This window comes from Bos taurus, chromosome 5, assembly GCF_002263795.3.
Source record: "Bos taurus isolate L1 Dominette 01449 registration number 42190680 breed Hereford chromosome 5, ARS-UCD2.0, whole genome shotgun sequence".
NCBI classification, from domain to species: domain Eukaryota; kingdom Metazoa; phylum Chordata; class Mammalia; order Artiodactyla; family Bovidae; genus Bos; species Bos taurus.
In genome coordinates, this window is record NC_037332.1 from 65,183,179 (window position 1) to 65,208,143 (window position 24,965).

General features: G+C 38.2%; 1 protein-coding gene across 2 annotated transcripts in view; it reads left to right on the top strand.

The window, feature by feature from the left end:
* The first annotated feature begins 23 nt into the window (after positions 1–23).
* UTP20 (UTP20 small subunit processome component) overlaps positions 24–24,965 on the top strand; it is an 86,219-nt gene continuing 61,277 nt past the window's right edge. Inside the window, exons 1-20 of one of the 2 annotated variants that reach the window (XM_010805264.4) lie at positions 24–240; positions 1,137–1,217; positions 3,390–3,456; positions 3,570–3,702; positions 4,165–4,353; positions 5,204–5,285; positions 5,918–6,055; positions 6,531–6,686; positions 7,356–7,502; positions 7,587–7,721; positions 8,959–9,036; positions 10,777–10,955; positions 15,233–15,388; positions 15,533–15,621; positions 17,244–17,349; positions 20,624–20,774; positions 21,461–21,523; positions 22,304–22,462; positions 23,935–24,011; positions 24,766–24,845. In XM_010805264.4, coding sequence (XP_010803566.1) covers positions 196–240; positions 1,137–1,217; positions 3,390–3,456; positions 3,570–3,702; positions 4,165–4,353; positions 5,204–5,285; positions 5,918–6,055; positions 6,531–6,686; positions 7,356–7,502; positions 7,587–7,721; positions 8,959–9,036; positions 10,777–10,955; positions 15,233–15,388; positions 15,533–15,621; positions 17,244–17,349; positions 20,624–20,774; positions 21,461–21,523; positions 22,304–22,462; positions 23,935–24,011; positions 24,766–24,845 — 2,311 coding nt within the window. In that variant the 5' untranslated portion in view covers positions 24–195. Of the gene's footprint in view, positions 241–1,136; positions 1,218–3,389; positions 3,457–3,569; positions 3,703–4,164; positions 4,354–5,203; positions 5,286–5,917; positions 6,056–6,530; positions 6,687–7,355; positions 7,503–7,586; positions 7,722–8,958; positions 9,037–10,776; positions 10,956–15,232; positions 15,389–15,532; positions 15,622–17,243; positions 17,350–20,623; positions 20,775–21,460; positions 21,524–22,303; positions 22,463–23,934; positions 24,012–24,765; positions 24,846–24,965 lie in introns of those variants that run through there. The other variant, XM_059886972.1, reaches the window with a different exon arrangement.

A 24,965-nucleotide genomic window follows, 5' to 3' on the forward strand; every position in this document is an offset into this window, starting at 1 on the left:
CGCTACTTCCGTTCACGTGATCCGCCCAGGCTCCTCCCCGTTTCCAATATGGCGGCCCCCACTAACTCAAGCCGCACGTGAGATAGTCTAAGTACGTGGGAGTGCAAGTGTGTGAACCACTTTTCCTTCTCTACAGCCTGTAGCATCCCTTCGACCCTTCCCGAGATCTTCGCGGGCCGCTGCCCCTCTGCAGCCATGAAGCCAAAGCCGGTTTCCCACAAGACCGAGAACACGTACCGGGTGAGCGAGGGAACTTGCCGGGGGGCCTGATTCTGAGCGGGATTCTAGGAGTACCGTGCTCCGGACCGAGCGGGAGTCTCCTGTCCGGAGGCTCTGGCAAACGAGCCTTCCTCTCTCCTGGCGTAGTAAATAATGGGATGGGGAAGGAAACCCGAACTCCAGATTTCCGCTATGGTTTGTGGGGTCTGGCCTGCTTGAGAGGTCCTTTCAGACCAGAATTAAATTCAGTATCACAGACTAACGGGTTAGGAATTTATTTTTGCTCTTTTATCCTTGAAGACCGAATTGGGGAGGCGGGTCGGTGGAGGAGGTAAGTGACTTACAGCTTCTGGCTGATAACACCGCTTTCTGTTTGTTTCTTGAGGGTTTCTTTGTTCCTCCACAACCGTAGGTCTGTGTATATTTAAAAATACAGTTGGTGAAACGACTTCGCCAGATTCTGTGCTTGCAGCAGGGTATGAATGAAACCTAGCAGTAGATCTAGCGAGGCTACATTGCTGTCTTTTAACACAGTCTAGCCGGGGAATTTGATTTTAAACATTTTGCAAATACACTCATAGAAATATTTCATTTTCTTCCTATAGTAGTGCAGTGCATTTGTTTAACGCCCGTTCAGTTTGTTTAAAGTTGTCTTTTGTGATTCATCAGTGATGTCTACTTCTAGTTGTAAAACTCAGTTATACATTTTATGATTGATTGAAAATACACGTCTGAAATTGAAAGTGAAGCGTATCATCATTTCTAATGATAGAACATGAGGCGGCATATGGAAGCTTTAAACTTTATACTTTCACAAGGAAATTGTCAACATATGATTATATAGCACTAAAACAGATATTTCAAGATGTGAAACGTATAAAATGATAATGTATTTTAAATATACTCCTCCTCTTCAGTTTCTTACATTTGCTGAGCGACTGGGGAATGTGAATATCGACATTATTCACCGGATTGATAGAACTGCAAGCTATGACGAGGTAAGAGAATGTTAAATTAGCTGATCTTCAAGTACTCATAGTTGGTTTTTCAGTCTGAGACGTGAATTATTTCTCAAGCCATTCTTTTATGAACGTGAAATGCATTAGACCTGTGCTGTCTCAAACAGTAGCCACACTTGACAGATTAGATAGAATTAAATAAAAAATTCTAGTGCTCAGTCCTGTATGTGGCGAGTTGCTACCATGTTGACCAAATGCAGATATGGAACATTTTCCATCATTGCAAAAGTTCTATTGGATGATGTTAGGAAATTGACTGGATTCTCAGGTGGCCTCTGACTCCAGTCTCTCCCTTCCCTTATGCATTCTGAGCCCTGCTGCAGATCTGTATTCCTGAAACTACAGTTTTAAAGAGATTTTACGAGTTGCCAGTCCAGGTTCGATGCACGATACTGGATGCTTGAGGCTGGTGCACTGGGACGACCCAGAGGGATGGTATGGGGAGGGAGGAGGGTTCAGGATGGGGAACACATGTATACCTGTGGCAGATTCATTTCAATATTTGGCAAAACTAATACAATATTATAAAGTTTAAAAATAAAATTAAATTAAAAAATAAATAAAGCGATTTTGAGCAAGTTACTTTACTAGGGCTTAGTTTCCTCCTTTATTTAAAAAAAGGGGGGCTTGACCATATAACTTTTTTCCGTTTCTGACCATGCTGTAATTCAGCCATAACTGTATTCAAAAATCACTGCATCATTTCTCTACCAACATTTTTATAACATGCCATCAACTTGGGATTCAACCTCAGTTTTTACAGTTTTTCGCTTGACTCTAGTCAGGCTCTGCTCACTGTCACTTTGAATGCCTTGTCTCTAATATGTGAATTCAGTGTTACCAATATGTGAGTTCAGCTAAATGATGTTATCTAGGTAGGCACATAATGCTTTGGGAGCTCACAGTGAAGGGAGCCTAACCAAGATTCGTTGGGGGTGTAAAGTGAGGTGTCAAAAAAGGTTAAGTAGGCAAAGTGTTACGTGAATTGAGTCTTGTTTCTGTGGGTTTTAGCGTGGCAAAGAAAGCAGGAAAGGCTGATTCAGGCTGACGAAGAAACCTTTGTAAAGGAATAGAGGCTAAAGAGAGCATGTCACATTCAAGAACCTGCAAAGCATTTTGGTGCGCTTATAATTGGATGTGGGATGTTTGTGTTGATGGTAACTGTGAATGGGTGAAAGGGGTAGCTGGTGAAAGATAATGCTGAAGAGATAATCAAGGACCATGAAAAACTTCATATCCAGCTAAGTTTGAATTTATCCTGAAGCTGTGGGAAATCATTCTAGGATTATAAGGCAGGGGAGTGTGTGACATGATCCAAGTGTACGTTTTAAATCTCTTTGGCTTTAATGTGGAGGAAAGAGCATGACTGGAGTCAGGGCAACCATTTTTGATGATTTGGTAGTCATCTAAGTAAGAACTTTAGTTTCATATAAATATGTGCAAACACTTAAAGAGGTTTTTTGTTTTTGTTTTTTTTCTCTTAAGAAAAATTGGTTCCTACCATATTCCTCACTATAAAACCTGCTTTTCTCACTTTGAAAAAATACTGTCAACATCCTTCTAATTCAGTAATAGATATAATTTTTTTTGATAGACACATGGTATATCATCTTATGTGTAGACCATAAGGTATATGCCAACCATTTTCCTATTGTTGGATATTTAGGCTTTTTTATATTCCCCCACACACACAATAAAGCTGAATGAGCATCTTTATACTTATATATTCACAAATTTTATAAGAATATCTCCAAAAATGGAAGCGCTGGGTCAAAGGACAGACCTGTTTTTAATTTTAATAGAAATGCCAGATTACTTCTCTGTAAGAGTGTAGCAATTCATATTTCGAAAAGCAGAATGAAAGAACTGTAAGAGTCAACATTTTTCTTGGCCTAAAATTGTGAGAAAAATAAAAAGTTTTTTTTTAAATGTGACTATTGCATATGTTTAAATCTGCTGCCCATATTATATACCTGATTGCTTTTTAAGGTGTGTTAGTTAATGCCCTTTGCTAAAAAAAAACTAAGAAGAGTTTTTCAACTCTTGTCTATCATCATTGTCTTAAAATATTAATGTATCTTTATTCTTATTTACCTTGATTATAGTTTTTCTTTGAGTTGTCTGATTGATGGACTGCTTTAATCTTGGCAGGAAGTTGAAACCTACTTTTTTGAGGGTCTGCTGAAGTGGAGAGAATTGAACCTGACGGAACACTTTGGTATTTTCTGTTTTGTTTCTATTTTATTCACCTGTCATTTGCACTGAATATGGTCAAAACAGCTAAAGAGTGGTGTGATAGAAAAGTAGAACTTTTTTTTTCCCCCTACCCAGGGAAATTTTACAAAGAAGTTATTGACAAATGCCAGTCATTCAATCAGCTGGTGTATCATCAAAATGAGATAGTTCAGAGTTTGAAGACTCACCTGCAAATCAAGAACAGTTATGCCTATCAACCCCTTTTGGAGTAAGTAGCATGTTGAGAAAAAGGTGACAACATTTATCTGAATTTTAAGAAAGGTTGCTTTATAGCTACATGTGCTTTAGATCTGGTGTTTGTAATGTAGAAGCAAGAATTTACCTTTTTTTATTGTTGTTAGATTAAAATATTGGTACATTACTGTAAAGCAGAATCTTAGGGATATATACTGTTTTGCTTTCTCTACTTTTATAAGAACCTCATTTTTTACAGTTTTGGAATGATTGACCGTAACTTGTGATAGAATGTATCTTCTTGCTGTAGCCTGATTTCTTTGCTCAACTCTTAAAACATGAAAAATTTTATACTTCTCTTGAGACTTGGTTTAGAAGGTTCAATTAATCCTTTCATCGTAGGCGATTGGTTTTCATTTGTGAACTAGATTTGTAGTGTTCGGTTTTTGATCTTCATGTCTCAGAATCAGTTACCTCCTTTATTTTTTTCATCCAGTTTGGTTGTACAGTTGGCACGAGATCTGCAGACAGACTTCTATCCCCATTTTCAGGATTTTTTTCTGACCATCACCTCAATCCTGGAGACTCAGGACACGGAGTTGTTAGAATGGGCTTTCACCTCTCTGTCATATCTGTACAAGTACCTTTGGAGACTGATGGTGAAAGACATGTCCAATATATACAGGTAATCCTTTTCTCTCATATAGGTTTTTCTTTTTTTCTTCTTTTTTTTTTTTTTTTTGCTTTAAAATTTTATTTTGTATATAATTCAGTGCTATTTAGTAAATTTATAAAGTTATGCAACGATCACCACAATCCAGTTTAAGAATGTTTCCATCATCTCCAAAAGATTTCTCATGCCCTTCTACGGTCAGTCCTGTTCGCCATCTGTGTCAGCTTTGAGAGCAAAAGCAATATGCACTTGTCGAACATGAGATTTCCTCTGTGGAAACAACTGTGTGCTCGAAGCCCCTCAGAAGAGTGATCCTCTTCTACAATGATAGTTTTTAGCGTTTAAGTTGTGTTAAGTTTTTGTCTTTTGGTCAAGGGAAGTTTTTATTTGTTTAGTTTTTGGCCACACTGGACCTTTGTTACTGCACACAGGCTTTCTCCAGTTGTGGCAAACAGGCGCTGCTCTCTAGGTTCAGTGCGTGGGAGCACAGGCTCTAGGTGCGTGGGCTTCAGTAGTTGCGGCACGGGGGCTAAGTTGCTCCGTAGCACGTGGAATCTTCCCGGATCGGGAATGGAACCCATGTCCCTACTTTGGCAGGCAGATTCTTCATCCCCTACACCACCAGGGAAGTCCAGGCAGTTTTTATTGATACTGACAACAACCAATCCTAGAACTTTTAATGTCTGTTACCTTCAGTCTCCATTTGACATGTGAGTGTCATGTAATCAAATGAGATTTTAAACTGCTTATTTTATTATACCTTCCTTGCATTCCTTGCATAGTATTAAGAACATAATTGACATGTACTATTAATACATCTTTATTAAATGATTAATTAAATGTCTTATTTTCTCATTTATAGCATGTATAGTACACTTCTGGCTCATAAAAAGCTACATATAAGAAATTTTGCTGCTGAAAGCTTTACTTTTTTGATGAGAAAGGTTAGTTTGATAATTGTATGTTTATTGCTCATTAATCCTCAAGAATCTGATGAACAGAAGGCAATATCTTTTACAATATGGTTATTATGGACTGACATATATATATGTAAATGGAAACCTGTTACTGTTTTGAGGTTATCTCATCATAAGGTTGTTTTTGCTTACTAATGTGAAATAATTTGGTTGTTTCTTTTGTTGTTATTTGGTGTATATACATTCTCTAATTCATGTCAGTCTATACATGAACAGTGAGATTAACAGGGATTTTTATAATAGTTTCCTATAAGCAACTGATTGTATAGTGTCATTTGTTTTTGTTTTTATAAGAGTTTTTATAATAAAATCATTGCTATTAAATTTCTTTTATACTCATAAAAGATAGAATGTTGCCTTACATAGTTTTTCTTGGTACATACCTTCATATTATACCAATGAATTAATCACTCCTGTGTAACATTACAAATGTTACTGTACTCTCGCAGTAGTTTGAAATCATTGCAAGTGTCTTTTCTTTTCAGAATTTTTTTACTTATTACATTTAAATATAAATCTGTAGAATAGCAAATAATAATAATTCTTTTGGATATGTTTATGTTGTAAATGCAGTTTTCTGTTTGCATTTTGTGTTTTAGGTTTCTGATAAAAATGCACTTTTCAATTTAATGTTTCTTGATCTTGATGAACATCCAGAAAAAGTAGAAGGCGTTGGACAGTTGCTCTTTGAAATGTGCAAAGGAGTTAGAAATATGTTTCACTCTTGCACAGAGAAGGTAAATAACCTAGAGGAGTTCCTTGAGTCTTTGTGAAAAGGATTAAAAAGGAAATGGATGAGATATACACAGGTGATTCAGAGAGAGGATTACGTAGAGTAAATAGAAAACATTTGGGGAGCATTAGGGCTTTAAAAGCAGTGCTTACTTAATATAGGCCCTGGGTTATTAGGTATTTCTCATGTTAAAAAATCACTGCTCTGTTTTTCATCCTGCATGCTGGAAGGTAACATAAATTGATCAGTGAGCGAGGGTGATGGAGGTGGGCAGTTGTATGATAAAATTCCTAATCCTAGTTTTGAAATTCTTTTGGGACACATAGTTAACCACCAAAACTGTCATATCCTTGATAATCCTGAATCAGATTTTAAGATAGCTTGATCAGAGTGGAGAATAATCAAGAGTGGAAATAACAGTGAAATACTTGAGACTAAGAGTACACATATTCATTTTCATGACTCTTGGATTTCCACAGGCAATAAAACTAATTTTGCAAAAGCTCGGACCAGTTACAGAAACAGAAGCTCAACTTCCATGGATTTTAGTTGGAGAAACACTCAAAAACATGGTCAAATCCACTGCACTCTATATCTACAAGGAACATTTTGGAATATTCTTTGAATGTTTGCAAGTGAGTTGTGGTTTTTAAGTATTTGTGTGTAACTAGGAGTCCAAGAGTTGATTGCTGTTGTTCTTAGCTTAGAATCTCCTTCTTCTGCTGGAGATTATATTTTATAATTGTTTTTATAATTTTACACACTAACTAGGATTTTCCTTCCATCTACCCCTTGTACTAATATTTTTACTTGCTTTCAGTATCTTGAGATGCGTGCAGTAGAGCATAGTGGATAAGAGCAGAGGCTTTGGAGCCAGATGGCCTCTTTGCATACTGGCTTTTTCACTTACTGCTCCTGTGACTTAGGAAACTTATTTAAGTGTCTAGTCCTCAGTCTTTTCATCTGGTAACTAAGAGTATAGTATTCTCTACCTGTGAGGATGGTGAGGACATACTTGTTAAGAACTTGAAACAGTGCACTCAGAAACGTTTGTGGTTATGTCTATGGCGACACCACCCTGAACTCACCCAATCTCATCTGATCTCAGAAGCTAAGCAAGATCAGCCCTGGTTAGTACTTGGATGGGAGTAACGTTCGTAGTTATCATTAGTGGCTCCCAATAAAGGTGTCTTTTTCTTTCAAAGCAAAAAAATGTGAAAATTTGAGTGGCTTCACATAATATTTTCATTAACAGATGAGTTTGATAGTTGATAGTTTTTCTCTCTTAAATTCTTTGTTTGCAGGAATCACTCCTGGATCTACATACAAAAGTAACGGAAACTAATTGTGGTGAAAGTTCTGAACAGATTAAAAGGTTGTTAGAAACATACCTGATACTTGTAAAACATGGAAATGGATCAAAGATAACCAAACCTGTTGATGTTTGTAAAGTAAGTTCCCAACTTAGTTTGCTTAGAGCATGTTTGTTAGAAGCTGACTGCTAAGTGTGCATTGTTTTCCCTTTTGTTTTACAGGTCTTGTCTCAAACATTACAGACAGCCCATCTCTCTACATCTTGCCGGGAGACGCTCTTGGGTGTAGTTTCTGCTTTGATCCTAGGCGAAAATGTTTCCTTGCCAGAGACCCTCATCAGAGAAACCATAGAAAAAGTAATTTACTTCAGCAAATATTAATCAAGTAGTTAATATGTTTAGCATTGAGTAAGCCTTCAGGGGAATACCAGTGAAGCCTGGCAAAGGCTCTGCCTTCAGGGAATTTATAATCTTGTTAAGGAGATGTGAATCACATGCTGTATTGGAAATAAAACAAATGTGATAAAAGCTAAATCTGCTCAGCAAATATTCACCTGAACAAATATTTACTTAACCAAGTGCAGGCTATGGACTAGATATGGTAGGATGGACAGTGTTTGGTTTTTTTTCCCCTGTGATTTTTTTTAGGGAGGTGGGGTCCTGGTAGTATATAGTTAAAATCTGTTGAATCAGTCTGTCAACATTTGTGTCACATTGAACTCCGGGAGTTGGTGATGGACAGGAGGCCTGGTGTGCTGCGATTCATGGGGTTGCAAAGAGTCGGACACGACTGAGCAACTGAACTGAAATGAAACGTAAAGGTCAATTCTGTCTGGGATTGTGGAACAGTAAATGCTTTTCAACGGACTTATATTTTGGGTAGTCCTTGAAGGTTAAATATCAGTCTGCCAGTCAGAGGAGGGATTAAAAACTCTAGGAGAGAGAAGAACAAAGATGTGTTCAAAAATCTATGCCATCTGGGCTGTGGGAACAGGAAGTGTGATATCTATCAGTAAGGCTCTGCTTGGCTTTGAAAAATTAGGTTGGATTTTTTTCCTCTGCAAGTAGTGGAGGGTCCTGGAGAAACGATAAGCAGGGAAATAATTGAATGAGATTGGCATCTTAGTGAGTTAAGAAAATGAATTGGAGGGAGGTGGGACTGAAAGTAAAAATCAGTTAGGTTCTTTGTAGGACAGCAGTGGAAAGTTACAAAGAAGGTATAAAGTGTTGCTTGCCCTTTTATGTTGCTGCGTAGCTGGGAAAGAATGAGCAAGTCTTAGGCAGAGCACCTGTGTTAATCACTGGAAGTACAGTGCCCTTCGAATCTGTAAGTCCCTTTGGAGAAGGCTGAGCACTTGGAATGCTGGTTAGTCGTTTCTTTTCTGTGTAGGGGGGGCCCAGTGCCTGGGCTCATACCTGGCAGTGGCAGATTCAGCAGGCCAGTTCTTTTTGCTTCCCATGACTACTTTAACTTGGATTGAGCATCCCACTACTTACTCCTTGCAAGCTAGAGGACTTGAAGATTTGGGATGTTTTTATTTTCAGGAATGGGAGAGTACTCTCTTTGTACTTACATTAGTATTCTTTGCCACAGGTTTTTGAAAGCAGCTTTGAAAGACACTTAATTTTGGATTTTTCAGAAGTCATGTTTACTATGAAGCAGTTTGAGCAGGTGAGTGAGATTATTAAGTCTTGGATTTGACTCCGTCATGATGAAATGATCAATTTTAAAAATCCTGTGATTTTTGTTTTTTGAAAGGAATAGGAAAGGATTTGATGTTTTTAATTCCTTTTTTTTTTGAAACAATTATATTCCAGTTCTAAGTCACATGTGAAACTTTATTCCACATGCTAAGCATTTTAAATTATAATAGGTAACCAATTTGGTTTTAGTAATCTTTTAGGAAGTTATAGCCTGTAGTGGTGGCCCAGAAGGTAAAGAATCTACCTGTAGTGTGGAAGGCCTGTGTTCAGTCCCTGGGTTGGGAAGATCCCCTGGAGAAGGAAATGGCTACCCACTCTGGTAGCCTGGAGAATCCCATGGACAGAAGAGCCTGGCTTGCTATAGTCCTTGGGGTCGCAAAGAGTTGGACACAACTGAGTGACAAACACTTTCACACTTTTCACTTAGGAAGTTATAAAACACTGTGTCATCAAATCCTGAGCTTATCTCTTCCCCTCACCTGCATCAAACATTTGCTACTCCTTAAAACTGGTGGTCCTAATATGTACTTCATAGAAATCTATCTCTTCTCTCATTTTCCCCTTTGGTCTTTAATAATATATATTTTTTGGTTGTCTCCAAAAAAAAAAAAACCCCGCTTCTTTAGACATGTCCTAGCTCTGTTCTTTCCTGCCCAGTGAGGACCCTTTATAGCCCTCTGATTTCCTTGCCAGCGGCATCTTTTCCTTCTCCCCTGTTCCTTTTGGTCTTCTTTTTAATAACTTATTTTTATCAGAGTATCCTATGCATGTAGTTTGAAAGGTCACACAGGGCTAAAAATTCCCACCCCCATCTTCCTCACCAGGAACAAGCGCACCTAATGATTTTTTTTTTTTAGCTATTTTTTTTTCTAGTATTTACTTTATATTTTTAAATCATCTGAATATACTGCTTTTTATTGACACATTAATTTTAGTCCTTATCTGTAGGCTTCCTCCTGAGTAGGTGGATTCTATTCTTTTATACTACTTTTCTCAATAGAGAGTTAACATCACAAATTTTGGCTGAGAGTACTCCTTATAAGCAAGGAATATTTTATATTTACATTTCCTTTTTTGTGTACCCTTTCATTTTTTCCAATTGCCTCATTCTTTAAAGACTGGAAATTGCTTCTTTAAAACTGTTCATCAACGAGCCTTCCAGGAGCCTCGTAGAATGCCTTCCACACAGCAAATTAGCAGATCATTGAACAGATCTTTTCTCTTCTGGAGACAGTCTTGCCAGAACCATTTAACTCTGAACGGGTTGCTTTCTCTGCGCACTGCACAGATGCCATACTGGGACTTGCCTGTTTCCTGGGTCCCATGTCTTTCTCTTGCTATAGCTTGCTTTCTTACGTTGTAGTTCACTTTCTTATTTTGATGAAACACATTCTCCAGAGGTTCCTGAGAAAAGGTGAACGGTAGTAAAATTTTGAGCTTTAGTACATCTGAAAGTGTCTTGTCTCCTCACTCTATCTCCTCGCTCTATACCTCCAGTACCCCAGGTATAGCATTTTAGATTCTTTCATTCTTCCTCAGTTTTTCAGGCCTTGCTCCATTGTCTTCTTGCATCCTTTGCTCCTCTGGAGAGGTCTGGTATCTTTGTTTATGATCTTTTTTTCTTTGTGGAAGTGTTAGAATAATCTCTTCATTAGGTGTTCTGAAATTTATGTCTGTTAATAAGTGTGATTTTCTTGTTTATTTTTAGCTTTTCCTACCCAGCTTTCTCTTGTATATTGAGAATTGCTTCCTGACGAATGATGCTGCAGTCAGAGATGAAGCTCTGGCCATTTTGGCCAAGCTCATTCTTAACAAAGCAGCACCTCCTACCACTGGCTCCATGGCGATTGAGAAGTACCCTCTGCTTTTCTCCCAGCAGACAGTAGGGTAAGTTCTAAAGTCCTAATTTCCTATATTCTTGGTAGGGTTACATTTAAAAATAATGCATTCAAAATATTGTAAAATCTGAAAATCTACATGTATTAACTGGAAAAATGTCTGTGATATATTGTTAGGTGAAAAAAATAAGTTGTAGGAGAGTACGTCTAATACCATCACATTTTGCAAAGTTAAAATCGAAAGTATATATAAGCATAGGAACACGTGGAATGGTACAAAAACAGGTTAAGTTGTTAACTTCAGGAAGGTGGTAAGTGGAAAAAAGAAGTCACTATTAATTTTCTTAACCTTTTATTTTAAAACAATTGTATATTCACATGTGGTCATAATAAATAGAACAGAGAGGTTCCATGTACTTTTCCTGTAGTTTCCCCCCGGTGGCAACATCTTACAGAAACTTATTTCAATATCACAACAAGAAAATTGACATCAGTACAATCCACCAACCTTATTCAGATTTACCAGTTTTACATCACTCATCTCTGTGTGTAAATGTATATGGGTATATAGTTCTGTGCAGTTTTATCTCATGTCTATTCACAACCACCACCAGAGTCAAGATACAGAGCTATTCCATCACTGCAAGGATCTCTGGTGCTACTTTCAGTAGCCATAGTCACCCTGCGGCTCTGCATTCCAACCCTAACTCTTGGCAACTACTAATCTTACACTCTGTTTTTACACTTTTGTCATTTCAAGAATATTATATACATGAAATTATACTGTACAGCGTTGGAGATTGACTTTTTCACACAACATAATTCCCTTGAGACCCATCTGAGTTGTGTGCATCAGTAACCCGTTCTTTTTTATTTTGAATATATTTCTGTGTGTTGCTCCTGAGTAGTGTTCCAAGGTAATGGATGGAGCAGTCTGTTTAGTCATTCACTTGTTGAAAGATATTTATGCTATTCCTAGTTTTTGGCTATTATGAATAATGCTCTTATTAACATTCATGTACATAGCTTTCCATTTCTCTGAGGTAAATGCCTAAAAGCAGACTTGTTGGATTATATGATAAGGGCATGTTCAGGTTGATAAGCTGTCAAATAGTTTTGCAGAGTGGTAGTGCCGTTTTGTGAGTTTGAATAAACTCCGGGAGTTGGTGATGGACAGGGAGGCCTGGCATGCTGCAGTTCATGGGGTCGCAAAGAATTGGACACGACTGAGCGACTGAACTGAACTGAGTGCTGTTTTACATTCCTGCCAGAAGTATAGGTGATCCAGTTTCTCTGCATCCTCACCAACGTTTGATATTATCACTGATTTTTTGGTTTTTCCAGTTCTGTAGGATGTAGTGATATCTACATGATAGTTTTAATTTGCATTTCCCTAGTGGCTAAGGATATTGATATGCTTATTTGCCATCTGCATATCATCTTTAGTGACATATATGTTCATTTCCTTGATCCATCTTCTAACTTGATTGTGATTGTTTCTTTATTGTTGAGTTTCAAGAATGCTTATATATTTGGATATAAATCCTTTCACCTGCTTTGCAAGTATTTTCTCCTAGTCTGTAGCTTATCTTCCTTCATTTAAGATTTTTCACAGATCAGATGTTTTAAATTTTGACGAGGTCCAGTTTATCAGCTTTTCCTTTTATGGATAATGCTTTTGATGTCGAGTCTGACAACTTTTTTCCTAGCTGTAGTTCTTAAGTACTTCCTCCTATTTTTCTTAAAATCCTATTTTATGTTTTACATTTAAGTCCATGATCCATTTTGAGTTAGTTTTTATATAAGGTGTGAAGTTTAGATCAAGTTTCCTTTTTTGCCTCTAAATGTCCACTGCTCTGGCAACATTTGTTGAAAAGGCTCTTCTTTCTCATTGAATCTCTTTTGCATCTGTGTCAAAAATCAGCTGGACATTAATGTGTGGGACTTTCTGGCTGTCTCTTCTGTTCCATTGATCTATGTGTCTCTTCTCCTCTGATGCCACACTGTCTTATTACTACAATAAAATGAATCAGGAAATCTTAAATCCTTCCACTGTGTTCTTTGTTTTCAAAATTGCTTCATCTATTCCTGGTCCTTTCTTCTTCTGTATAAATTTTAGAAGAAACTTGTCTACAAAAAAATCCTTGCTGGGATTTTGTTTTGAATTATATTAAATCTAAAGGTCAGTTTGGGGAGATTTGACAACTCCCTAAAGATACACAAAACTGTTACCTTTATTTACATCAGAAGGATGGTAAGAGGAAGAAAGATGTGATTATTAGCTTTTAGATTATACACTTTTGCATTGTTTGAATTGTTAATAGGGCTGTGGATTACTTTTTCGGTTTTATTAAAAATGATAGATACTCTTTGGAAGTTAAAGCAAAGTTTATGTAGGTATTTGAAAGGATTTTGCTTACTCTTTTTTCAAGTAGAAATTATCATTCCTAATAAATGGAAGCATATTAACTTAATGCAAGTGCCACAGGTTCTGTGTTTTCTTTCTGTAAGAAAACTTCCATCACTAAGAAAATTTCTGTCACCCTGTAGAATAACTTGTCTTTGTCTGAATATTCCTGGTCACACTTCATCCACAAATTTATAGTGGAAATTAAAGAAGATAATAGATGTGAAAAGAGTCTTCAGAAGATAAATGTATTCTGTCATTTGACAAATACTTATCATATCAGGTACTGTTCGAGGCACTGGGATATAATAATGAAAAAGGGCTTCTTTGGAGGAAATGATACTCTCAGTGGGGCAAGCTTGTGAGACAGGTAAATAAACAGGATAATTTTAGATAGTGATAAAAGAAAAAGTAAAACAGGGTGTCGAGAGAGAGTAGATAGAGAACAGCACTAGTCCTGTCTGGAGAGGGGACCTTTGGTCCAATTGTAATGGTAAAAGGATCCAGCCTGGCAGAGAAAGGCTGGGTGAAAGGTTTTCCAGACAGAGAAGAGAGTTCCTGCAAAGACCGTAGGATGGGAATAAGCCTGTATGTTTGAGGAACTAAAGGAAAGCCTGTGCAGGTAAAGAGCATCGAGAAAGGAAGAGAGTGGAATTAGAGGAAATGAGAGAAGGAGACAAGGGTCAGATCACCCAAGGCCTCACAGGATGAGGTAAGAATTATGGATTTTATTGGAGGAGCTCACTGGCAGGTGTGATAAAGCAGGGGGATGACATAGCAACTAATGACTTAACCTTTATAAAGCATCTCATTTTTTTTTATTTGTAAGATTTTTTGCAGATTATTGAGTCATGGTTAGTACTAGAAAGACTGTATAAACAAGTTCTAAAACAACTTTTAGAAATTACCAATAAAATTAACTTGGTTTTTATCTATCGTAGTTTCCAAGCATTCAGTATCCTGATAAGTATGAAACAAAACAGAGTGCAACTTTTTCATTAACTTTAATGATAAAAGGGTGTAGGAATAAAAACCTGATATTCTACTTCAATTTCATAACAAGTTTACCAGACTGGTCATGGAAGGATAAATTATAATAGCAGATCATTTTATTTATTGTTTCTTTGACTTTCCTTTCTGTTAGATTCTGTCTTTGAAATAAGACTGAGGTAGAGTTCATTGGTAAACAAAAATACTGCCAAAATAACAGGTACCTAAAACTGAGTGTCATGTCAGAAAATATCATTGAGTAAACAGTTACCAGATTAAAGCAGCAGAGGAAGTAACTTCTAATACGGTCTGAGCCACCAGGGAAGCCCCTTAATCATTTTATCATGATAAAAAGGAAAGGGGGCGATGGAAGAAGTCAGTTCATGCCAATAAATTACCTTAAACACTTTGTCCATCAGTAGTTCAAATTCAGAAATAATACCTAAAACTGGAAGAGACTTGCTTTGCAAGTTATGAAGCAAATTAAAATAGAAAAAGAAAGCAGAACCAATGGATTTGAAAAAAACCTTGTCACTGAAAATCAGTAAATGAGTCACATTTGTTTAGTTATTTGTATTCAACCATCAGCACCAATTTCCTCCTCTCTGCTAATCTCCACACATGGAAAGGAACCAATTTTTAAAAATTAATTTAATTGAAGTATAGTTGTTTCACAATGTTGTTAGTTTCTATTGTACAGCAAAGTGAATCAGCTGTATGTATACATATATTCCCTCTTTTTTGGATTTCCTTCCTAATTAGGTCACCACAGAACACTGAGTAGAGTTCCTTATGCTATACAGTAGGTTCTCACTAGTTGTCTATTTTATACATAGTATCAGTGGAGGAACCAATTTTATTTTGAATTTCAGAGGGCAAAAGCAATTATCTCCTTTCTTATTTTAAATATTCATCTTTTCTTCTTTCAGATCCTATATAAGGCAGAAGAAGACAAAATCCAAGGAAGGAAAGGAACAGATCTCAGTGTTGGAACATCTTTTATCTATAATTCAGTCACCCCCGAATCAAGATACTACTTACCTTTCATGTTCTTGGGCGGCCCTTGTTGTGTTACCTCATATTAGGTGAGAAAATCAACTGTGTTAAATTGTGAAAAGTATTTTAGCAAACTGATGAAAATATTTATTAGTCATTTTTTTGCTATTTCATGAAAAAGTTGTTGAATGCCAGTTTGAGTGTTTCCGTTTTTCCCTCCACTTCTTGGACAGGCCCCTGGAGAAAGAGAAGGTGATACCACTAGTCACCTACTTCATCGAGTCACTCTTCATGACTGTTGACAGAGGGAGCTTTGGAAAAGGTCAGTTACAGTCACCATTTGTTCTCTTGTCTGTCTTTCCTGGCACACCCAGAGGAACTGTAAACACATGGGTACCAGAGAATAGTACCGTCGTTGTATTCTGGCAGAACCCCCCCGAGTATAAATAGGGAAGAAAGAGGCTGAGATGTAATTACGAGGGCTCCACCTCGTAATCAGGTCAGGATGGTCTGAATATTTGCCTGAGTAAATTCAGTAAATTCAGTAATGCTACTGTCAAAGAAATGAGATACAACTTCGAGTACCAGCTTGTGTCTTCTTCGCATCTTCTGTGCCCAGTCCAGCCCCAGTGTACACTTGTCCTTCAGCATTTACTTATTCTGAGCAAGACACTCTCTTGTACCCGCTCCAGCTACCCTTACATATGTGTCCCTTCTGCCTGGAGTCCTTTCTAGGTCTGTCATCATTCAGTGAACTCTTACTTAGCTTTCAAAACAATGCCAGCACAGTATCTCTAGGAAGGCCTTCGACTCATCCAGGGAGAATTAGATTGCCCTGTCCCAAACACCATTCCTGTTGTATACCTGTCCATCTCTCCCTACTCCCTGATAACAGCAGTTTAAAAGTAAGCATTTTGATCAAAAGAAGGTAAGTATTAAAATTTTGCTACAATTAAAAAATAAATAAAAGTAGGTATTTTGTTTTATTCTAGCTCAGTATTTTTTTTCCTAATCTGTATATATGGTAGTCACTCATTTAAATATTAATGTACTATGTTCTGTGTTTAGTATCTATTTAGATACTAAACAGACATGTTTAGAGAATTTCCAGTGCTCAGTAGCCACGTGTGGCTAGTGACTGCCATATTGGATTGTGGCTACACACTGGCACATGTATAGAGCATTTCTACCATTGCGGAAGGTTCTATTGGATAGCCTTGTTCTAAGGCTAGAGCAGAGGTCAGCAATTTTTTTGTGTAAAGGACCACACAGTAAAGATTTTAGCTTTTGTGGGCCACGTTCAGTCTTCAGTCTTTGTGGCATATTCTGTTTATTTGTTGTTTTAAACAACCCTTTAAAAATGGGAAAAGCATTCTCACTTTGTTGCCCATATAAAACCAGGGTTGCCATTGCTTTCTCCATATAAAACCAGACTACCTACACAATCTGACTTGGGGGTCATAGTTTGCCAACCTTTGATCTAGATTTAGATGATTATCTAACTAACATAAATTGAGTGGATTATAGATGGTAGCCATTAGATATGTGATTTCTTATAAATTGGAGTCATGAAATCAACTTGAGTTTTATACAAAGATAATTTTTTAGCTTTTAGAAAGTCTAAGTCTGTTCTCCTCAAAAGTTCTAATTTTGATAATGCCAGTCAGTAGAACCATTGAATTTTCTCATCTCAGTTGAAGGGAACATAAATTTTTACTCTCTATTTCTGAATATGTTTTTCTCTTAAGAAAGTTAAAGACTTGAAACCTCTTTCAGTTCCTTTCTGTTATATTCTGACATTTGACAGAAAATCCTTTAGAAGGCACAGATTCACTTTAATTTAGGAGCTCTGTATAAATACCAAGTGGTAGATAAATGAGGGGTCTGATAGTTATTGTATCAAAGAAATAAATAATGTGGTCTCTCCTGTTTTTCTGCCTTTAGGAAACTTATTTGTTCTTTGTCAAGCTGTAAATACTCTGCTAGGTTTGGAAGAATCTTCTGAACTTCTTCGTTTGGTTCCTGTGGAACGGGTGAAGAACTTAGTATTGTGAGTAGACATACCTTCCATACAGCTTAATGATGAATCAGATATAAAGGCTTCTGTGTTTGTGAAATCTTGGATCTGTTTTTTACCTGAGCTGTATTCACATAGCAAATTTATTATCAATTTAAATACTTCAGTTAAAATAAGAACATTTCAGATACAGTCTTTAAAGATGATTCATCTTTGTAAAAGGTACTGTATTGTGCATGTAAATTTATAGTATCACAGGCCGTTACTGGGAGCCATTCAGCTTAGCACCACTTCTAAAGATCAGGCCGTTTGAAATTCTTGTAGTTTGCTTCCGTTTCCAGAGTCTAATCCAATTTATCTCCATGCTTTTAAAAATATATTTGTTCATTTACTTCATTCAATAAATAGTTACTGCTTTTCTCATATACCAGACCCTGTTCTGGGCACTGGGAGACACAGTCTATGAAACACAAAATTCCCTGCCATCATGGTGCTAACACACTAGTCAACTACATATTTTAAAATATGTAGCCTGTTGGACAGTAGTAAAGTTGGGATAGGGCGAGTCTGGAGGTTGGGAACAATAGGATTTTTAACTAGGGAAGTCCTTACGAAGAAGGGGGCATTTGAGCAGAATCATAGAAGCAGTAAGGGAGTAAGCCATGGGGATGTTGGGGGCCTGGGGGAGATGTGAGCGCTGGGGCTCCATGCAAGTGCCTGACTAGAGCATCAGGGAGCCACTGTCCCTGAGCGGAGCTAGGAGTGGTAGTAGGCGAGGTGGAGGTGGCGGGCAGAGCTTGACCTCTGGCCATCGCAGGGCCTGGGCTTTTACTCCAGAGTGAAAGGGAAAGCCCTGGGTTTGTTTTTTTTTTTTTTGATAGGGGAGTGACTCAGGCTGAAGCAGGATCACTCCAGCTGCTATATTGAGAAGAGACTGAAGGAGGATAAAAGAGACCAGTTTGGAGATTTACTGCAATAATACAATCTGGGCAAGGCAGCCCTGTCTCTACTGTTAATTGAATTGCCTTAAATTCCTTTAAGGAGAGAATTTGCTGTCATCCTACTTATCATATTACATATGTTGCCCCCTAACCACAGTTTCTTTAAAATCATCAAAGTTCTCACACTGTGTTCTTTAGTGGGAAGAATTTAAGGCATCTGTGGAGGTTTTGAAACAGAAAGGCACTCATAACAGAGTAGGGTTTGTCTGTCCCCTGCAGAAGGCCAGCTGGTCTCCCAGGCAGGTGCTCTTAGCCTTGGAGGTCTGGAAACCTCTAACAGGAATGGATCAGCTTGGAGGGTGGCGGTGAAAACTCCAGTTGTAAAAGTTGTAGGTGGAGGCCTATGTGCTGATGTGGGCTGGTTGTTGGTTAAGCCAGAGGTTTCACAGCCACGACAATCTGGATTTGAACCTTGTCTCTACTACTTACCAGCTCGATAGCCTTGAGTTAGTTCATCTCCACTTTATTCTCAAAAAGGAATAGCAGTATATCCCTTCTAGAGATTGAATCAAACCCTGAGTGCAGTGATAACTATGCAAATTGCATTTATTGTATTTTTATTTTGTGCTGGTCTCTCTTCTGAGTACTTTCTGTATGTTAATTAATGCAATCTTCACAACTCCCTGAACTGGAGGTACTGTTCACATTATAATATGGGAGAATTAGAGCTCTTAAATAAATTCAGGGGCTTCCCTGGTGGATCAGCGATAAAGAATGCGCCTGCCAATACAGGAGACACAGGTTTGATCCCCTGATATGGGGATGTCCCAAATGCTGTGGAGCAACTAAGCCCGTGAGCCACAGCTACTGAGCCTGTGCTCTGGAGCCTGTGCTCTGGAGCCCGGGAATTGCAATTACTGAAGCCCGCATGCCCTAGAGCTTGTTGCTCCACAAGAGAAGCCACCGTAATGAGAAGCCTGCGCACCACAGCTAGGGTAGCCCATTCTCTGCAACTAGAGAAAAGTCCGTGCAGTAGTGAAGACCCAGCACAACCCAAAAAACGTTCTTAATTAAGTCCAGACTCCTAGGTGCTCAGTACCCACTGCTGCCCTGTTGGGAACCACCATCTCTCATCTGATGACGACATTAGCTTCCTAACAAGGTTCCTTGCTTCCATCCTGGCCCTGCTGCTGTCCGTTTTGTACCCATCAACAGCAGTTCTTTTCAGTTGCAAGAGTACATGTCACTCTTTTGCCAACAACCCTCTGACACTGAATTTTAGCCAGGGGCAATTCTGGAGACTTTTTGATTGTCACAACTGGGGGCTGCCAGTGGGGTCTGGTGGGTAGAGGAGCGTCCTGCAGCGCACAGGACGGGCCTACAACGAAGTCCCTGGTCCACACGACAGTGGAGCCACTGTTGAGAAACCCTGCACTCACGGTATCCAGCTCCCGTGGGATGAAGTCCACAGTCCTCACGGTGTTCCTTGGGGCTCTGTAATCTTAGCCCTGGCTTCTGACCTCATCCCCCATCACTCCTCGTTCTGTCTGTTCCAGCTGGAGTGGCTGCCTCAATTCTGCTCACAGAGGCAGGCACACCTATCTGGGAATTAGCATTGCTGTTCCCTGTGCCTGGAATGCTTTTCTTCCAGGTGTCCTGCAGCTCACTTCTTGACTTCTTCAGTTTCTGCCTTCCGTGACCACCCCTCACCCTCCCCCTCTCCCCCACACCAGTCTTCTCAGTCCAGCCTCCTTTCCCCAATTTGTTTTTGTCCACCATCCTCACCACTGTCATTAATTATTTACTTGTGGGCTACATTCTGCTATTAGAAAAAGGGACTTTTTCCATGGTTTCCTGCTATATCTAGGAAAAGTCACTGGTACATGGTAGACACTCAATACATATTTGTTGGAGGATAGTACACAGTGGTTAAGTGGTTTATTCGGGGTTCCATCTCTGATGGGGATGGGCTGACTACCCTACCCCAGAGCTGGTGTGGCAGCCCCTGCTCTGTACCTCTTCCCTCATAACTCAGTGCCTAGCACATGGAAAACACCCCACAAATATTACATATCCTCTCATATGTCATTGTCATTTATTGCTGAAAAGACAGCATTGGACTTTAGTCACAATACAGTATTATAATCCTATCTCTGCCTCCACTTGGCTGTGTGTCCTTGAGCTTGTGACTCACTATTGCTGAGCCTCAGATTCTTCATGTCTTAAGTGATGCTAAATGTCCACATATAATTTTTACCTGTTCTGTCTTATATTTCCGTCAGTGATAATCTTCTGTGGTTTTTAGTATAGCCTGACTTCTTTGGGGTGTGTGGCACACTTGGGGTCTAATAAATATCTCGTTGCAGAACGTTTCCTTTGGAGCCGTCTGTGTTGCTGTTGGCTGATCTCTATTATCAGAGATTATCCTTATGTGGCTGCAGGGGGCCACTTTCGGAAGAGGCTTTAATGGAATTATTTCCCAAGTTACAAGCAAACATTTCGACTGGTATATCCAAGGTACTGTGGTTTTGTGGTATATTCTCTGCCTCTCATCTTTTGTTTTTATTTGTATTACCAGGGGTTGTCGAGCTCCTTAATCAGAAAATGCTGCTTTGAGGTGGTTTCTGTTTAAAGCCGTGATTCCTAAACACTGACCTACAAGCTGATTACAGCAGGATTAATTAGGGAGCTTTCTAAAGATATAGATTCTGACTCCCCACAGCCCCAAGTTCTGATTCAGCAGGCATAGGGTTGAAGTAAAATATCTACATGATTTTTCAAAGACTTCTAGGTGATTCTGCTGCTCCTTAAGGTATATAGAAATACCGGAACATGTTATTTATAAATAAGGATCACTAATTTCAACGGAATTAGAAGTTCAGTCAGAATCTTTGCACTTATATTATAGAGATGCTTATAGTGTCATAGTTCAAAACAACAACATGGTTTTATGAGCATGGTTTTTTGGTTTCGTTATCTTCTCAGCCTAGTCTGGTCATTAATTGTCCCATGGACCATTTGAGTAAGGTGTTGGTTGGTGTTAGAATATGAAATAAAAAATAGAATAAACATGTATTACTCTGACAAGTGGTAGATGTATCATTTATAATTCCATGAAACTTAACTCTAGCTCTCATTGACTCTATCAGTTTCTTCTTGCATTTCAACTTTGGAGTTTGAAACATGCCTTTTAATTCCTGTAGATTCGACTTTTGACAATAAGGATCCTAAACCACTTTGAGGTTCAGCTTCCGGAATTAATGGAGGTATTTTAACTGTTCATTTTGGATAACTTTAAAAAAAAGTAATATGATATTATTTTTCCTAAAATGATAATTTTGCAGAAAATTCAAATACTATGTAAATATCTATCACAAAATTTGAAGAAAGAAAAATTGTAATTCTTTTTCCCATCCCTTCAGTAAGGCCATCACTGAAAATCCAGTTACTTGGTGACTGTTAGACTTTTGTACATATGTATATAATTTAGTACATACTTATATAATTTAAACAAATGGTGTCACACAGGGTTTTCCATATCAGTTCCTCCAGCCCTACCTCATTTCTTTTGAAGTTTGAATACTGCTCCACGGTTTAAAATGTTGTATTTAACCAGTTCTCTCTCAGTGGATGCTTAGGTGGGTTATTGGTAGTCTTCATCATTTCCAATAATACTGCTGTATACATCCTTACACAGGTATCTGTACAGTAACACAAATGATTGCTTCCAGAAGTAGAAATTACTTCTACTTAGAAATAGAATTGTATAGTAAAAGTATATATACATTTGCTTTATTTTGACAAATGTTGCCAGTCTAGAGATTTTTTTACTTTTCATGCCTGTGCTAGACCTTAAACATAAATTACTGACCAAAAAGTAAGTAGTGTGAAGAAGAAAGAATCATTTACTCCAAAAATGTGTTACTTATTTAATTTAAAACATTAATGTATGCCAGTTTTTATCTTTCAGACTTCTGTGCACATTTGATACTCTTTTTGGAAAATAAAAACACTGACGTTCCTCTTGGTTTCCTGTGGTTGTTCAGGATGATGGGCTCTCAGAGCATCAGTCTGTCTTCGCTATACTGCGCCAGGCAGAACTCGTGCCAGCCACTGTGAACGATTACAGAGAGAAGCTTCTTCATTTGAGAAAACTCAGGCATGATGTAGTGCAGTCTGTAGTCCCTGATGGGCCATTACAGGAGGTAAAACACTTTATTATTTAATTTATACTTTAAGATCTGCCTCGCTAGCTTTTTTTATAAAAGGGAAGTATACCAAGTAGAAAAGTGGAGAGAATTTTTTTAAAAAAAGAAATTAAAAAAAAAATTTTAAATAAATTCCCAGCTCTGTTCAGTGTTTTGAGATAAATGACTCTGCAGCCTTTTCAATAGTAACAATACTCTATTATCCTCCCTTCTGAGTGTGTATAGTATGTGAGAATAAGGGAGCTTCCCTGGTGGCTCAGATGGTAAAGAATCCACATGCAATGTGGGAGACCTGGGTTTGATCCCTGGGTTGGGAAGATCCCCTGGAGGAGGGCATGGCAACCCACTCCAGTATTCTTGCCTGGAGAATCCCCACAGACAGAGGAGCCTGGTGGGCTACAGTCCATGAGGTCTCAAAGAGTCGGACACAACTGAGCGACTAAGCACACACAGGGGTAAATAGTAAGTAGGTGGCAGCAGGAGGAGAAATGTCCAGTTAACAGCCAGATACAAAGAATTAAGGCTTTCAAATTGTGGTGCTGGAGAAGACTCTTGAGAGTCTCTTGGCTGGATGGCATCACCAACTCAATGGTCATGAGTTTGAATAAACTCCAGGAGATAGTGAAGGACAGGGAAGCCTGATGTGCTGCAGTTCATGGGGTTGCAGAGTCGGACACAACGTAACGACTGAATAGCAACTCACCTCCAGATTTTTTCAGTGCAGCAGGATGTCAGCCCTCTACCTTTTCTATGAGGCATTTTCTGTCCATGACCCTTGATGATATATCATGATCCCTTTGGGAAGAAGGCCAGTGGAGGCATTCCCCTTTCTGTCAGAGCAGTTCTATTCCTAACTTGTTTTGTATGTCCTATGTTATGTTTCACTTGGAAAAGGGTTCTGCTACTAAAGTAGATACAAGCACCACCCCCCAATAACAGTGAAACTACTATGTTACATGATGCTTCCTGAGCACACAGGGATGCTGGTGACAGTGGTTGTCATTCCAAAAGGGACTGAGAAGACTTCAGATCCTCTGAACTAAATTCTTGATGTATAGTCTTAAGAACTCATATCTGTTTGTGAAGCCTCAGCTGCCACTCACAGAGTACTGTGCTGGATTCTTAGGCACCTGTACTTTCCTGGTTACTGTTCACATTTTGTCTAGTCAGGTGATGGCAATGTTTGTTAGGAATGAGTTTAATCATGAGTCAAATCTGTTTATTCAGATACATTTTTCCTGCATAAACATCTGGAGTGGGTTCGAATACTAGGTTTGCTTTAGTGATTCTTTTCTGTTGAATAGCCAGTGACATTTTGGGGAGAGGAGGAAAATTACTGTAACTGAAATCTGAATTGGTACCAGAAGTTTTTTTTCTTAAAACACAAGCTTCCTTCCAAACCTCAGGTTGTCCTAAGTCAGGATATTTGCATTTCGATGCTGATCTGAACTAGTTCTCTATGATTGCAGGTGCCACTTCGTTATTTATTAGGCATGTTGTATGTAAACTTCAGTGCTCTCTGGGATCCGGTTATTGAACTCATAAGGTAAGCCTGGGTGAAATGGATGAAGCTGTTGTGCTTTCATTACTGCAGAATGATGGAGCCAGTATTGTCCTCCAGGGCATGATTTAAATGACTGGATGTGTATAGTATTTATAGTTACCTTAAAGACACTCTGGGACAAGGTGAAGAAAAGATAAACACTAATTATTCTGTCTGATACCAAGTGTTTGACAAGTCAGGTGTTTTATATATTTTTCTCTGTGCTTTGAAATCACTTTGAGGAACTTCCTCTTTTTACTTTATGTTGCATGTCTATATTATTGAATTTTTTATAGTAACAGTAATATAATAATAAAACTAAAAATTATAATACATAATTTTATTTATATATATATATAAAATCATTGAGCCAAACTTTAATTTAAAAATAAGGACTTCTTAAAACCTTCGCTATCTAGTATCCAAAACCGTTTAATTCTAAAGGACTGTCATAATCATATGAAAAATGCATATGTTGTGTCTCATTTATAGAAATCTGTTCTTTTGTAGGCATTTGTCTTCAGGTGGTCTACCCTTTTTGTCAGATTGGAAATATATTATGTGTGCCCTCTCAAAAGCATAACTATTAGTTCTAAGTAGTGCAAGCGTTTTGAAAAATAAATATAAAAGTTGCTTATGACTCAATTCAGGGATAACTTAATATTTTAATTATATCCTTTTTTACTTTTTTTTTCCCTATGAGATCTCTCAAAATAAAACCTATATCACATGTTTGTTTTATAATCTTTACTCTTAGTTCTTATGCACATGGAATGGAAAATAAGCAGTTTTGGAAAGTCTACTATGAGCATCTAGAAAAAGCAGCTACACATGCTGGTATGTAAAGGAATTTAAAGAAGAGAACTGAGGAGTGGGGGGAATGATTGTTTATTAATTATTTTTTGGCCACGCTGTGAGGCTTGCAGGATCTTAGTTCTTGAACCAGGGGTTGAAACT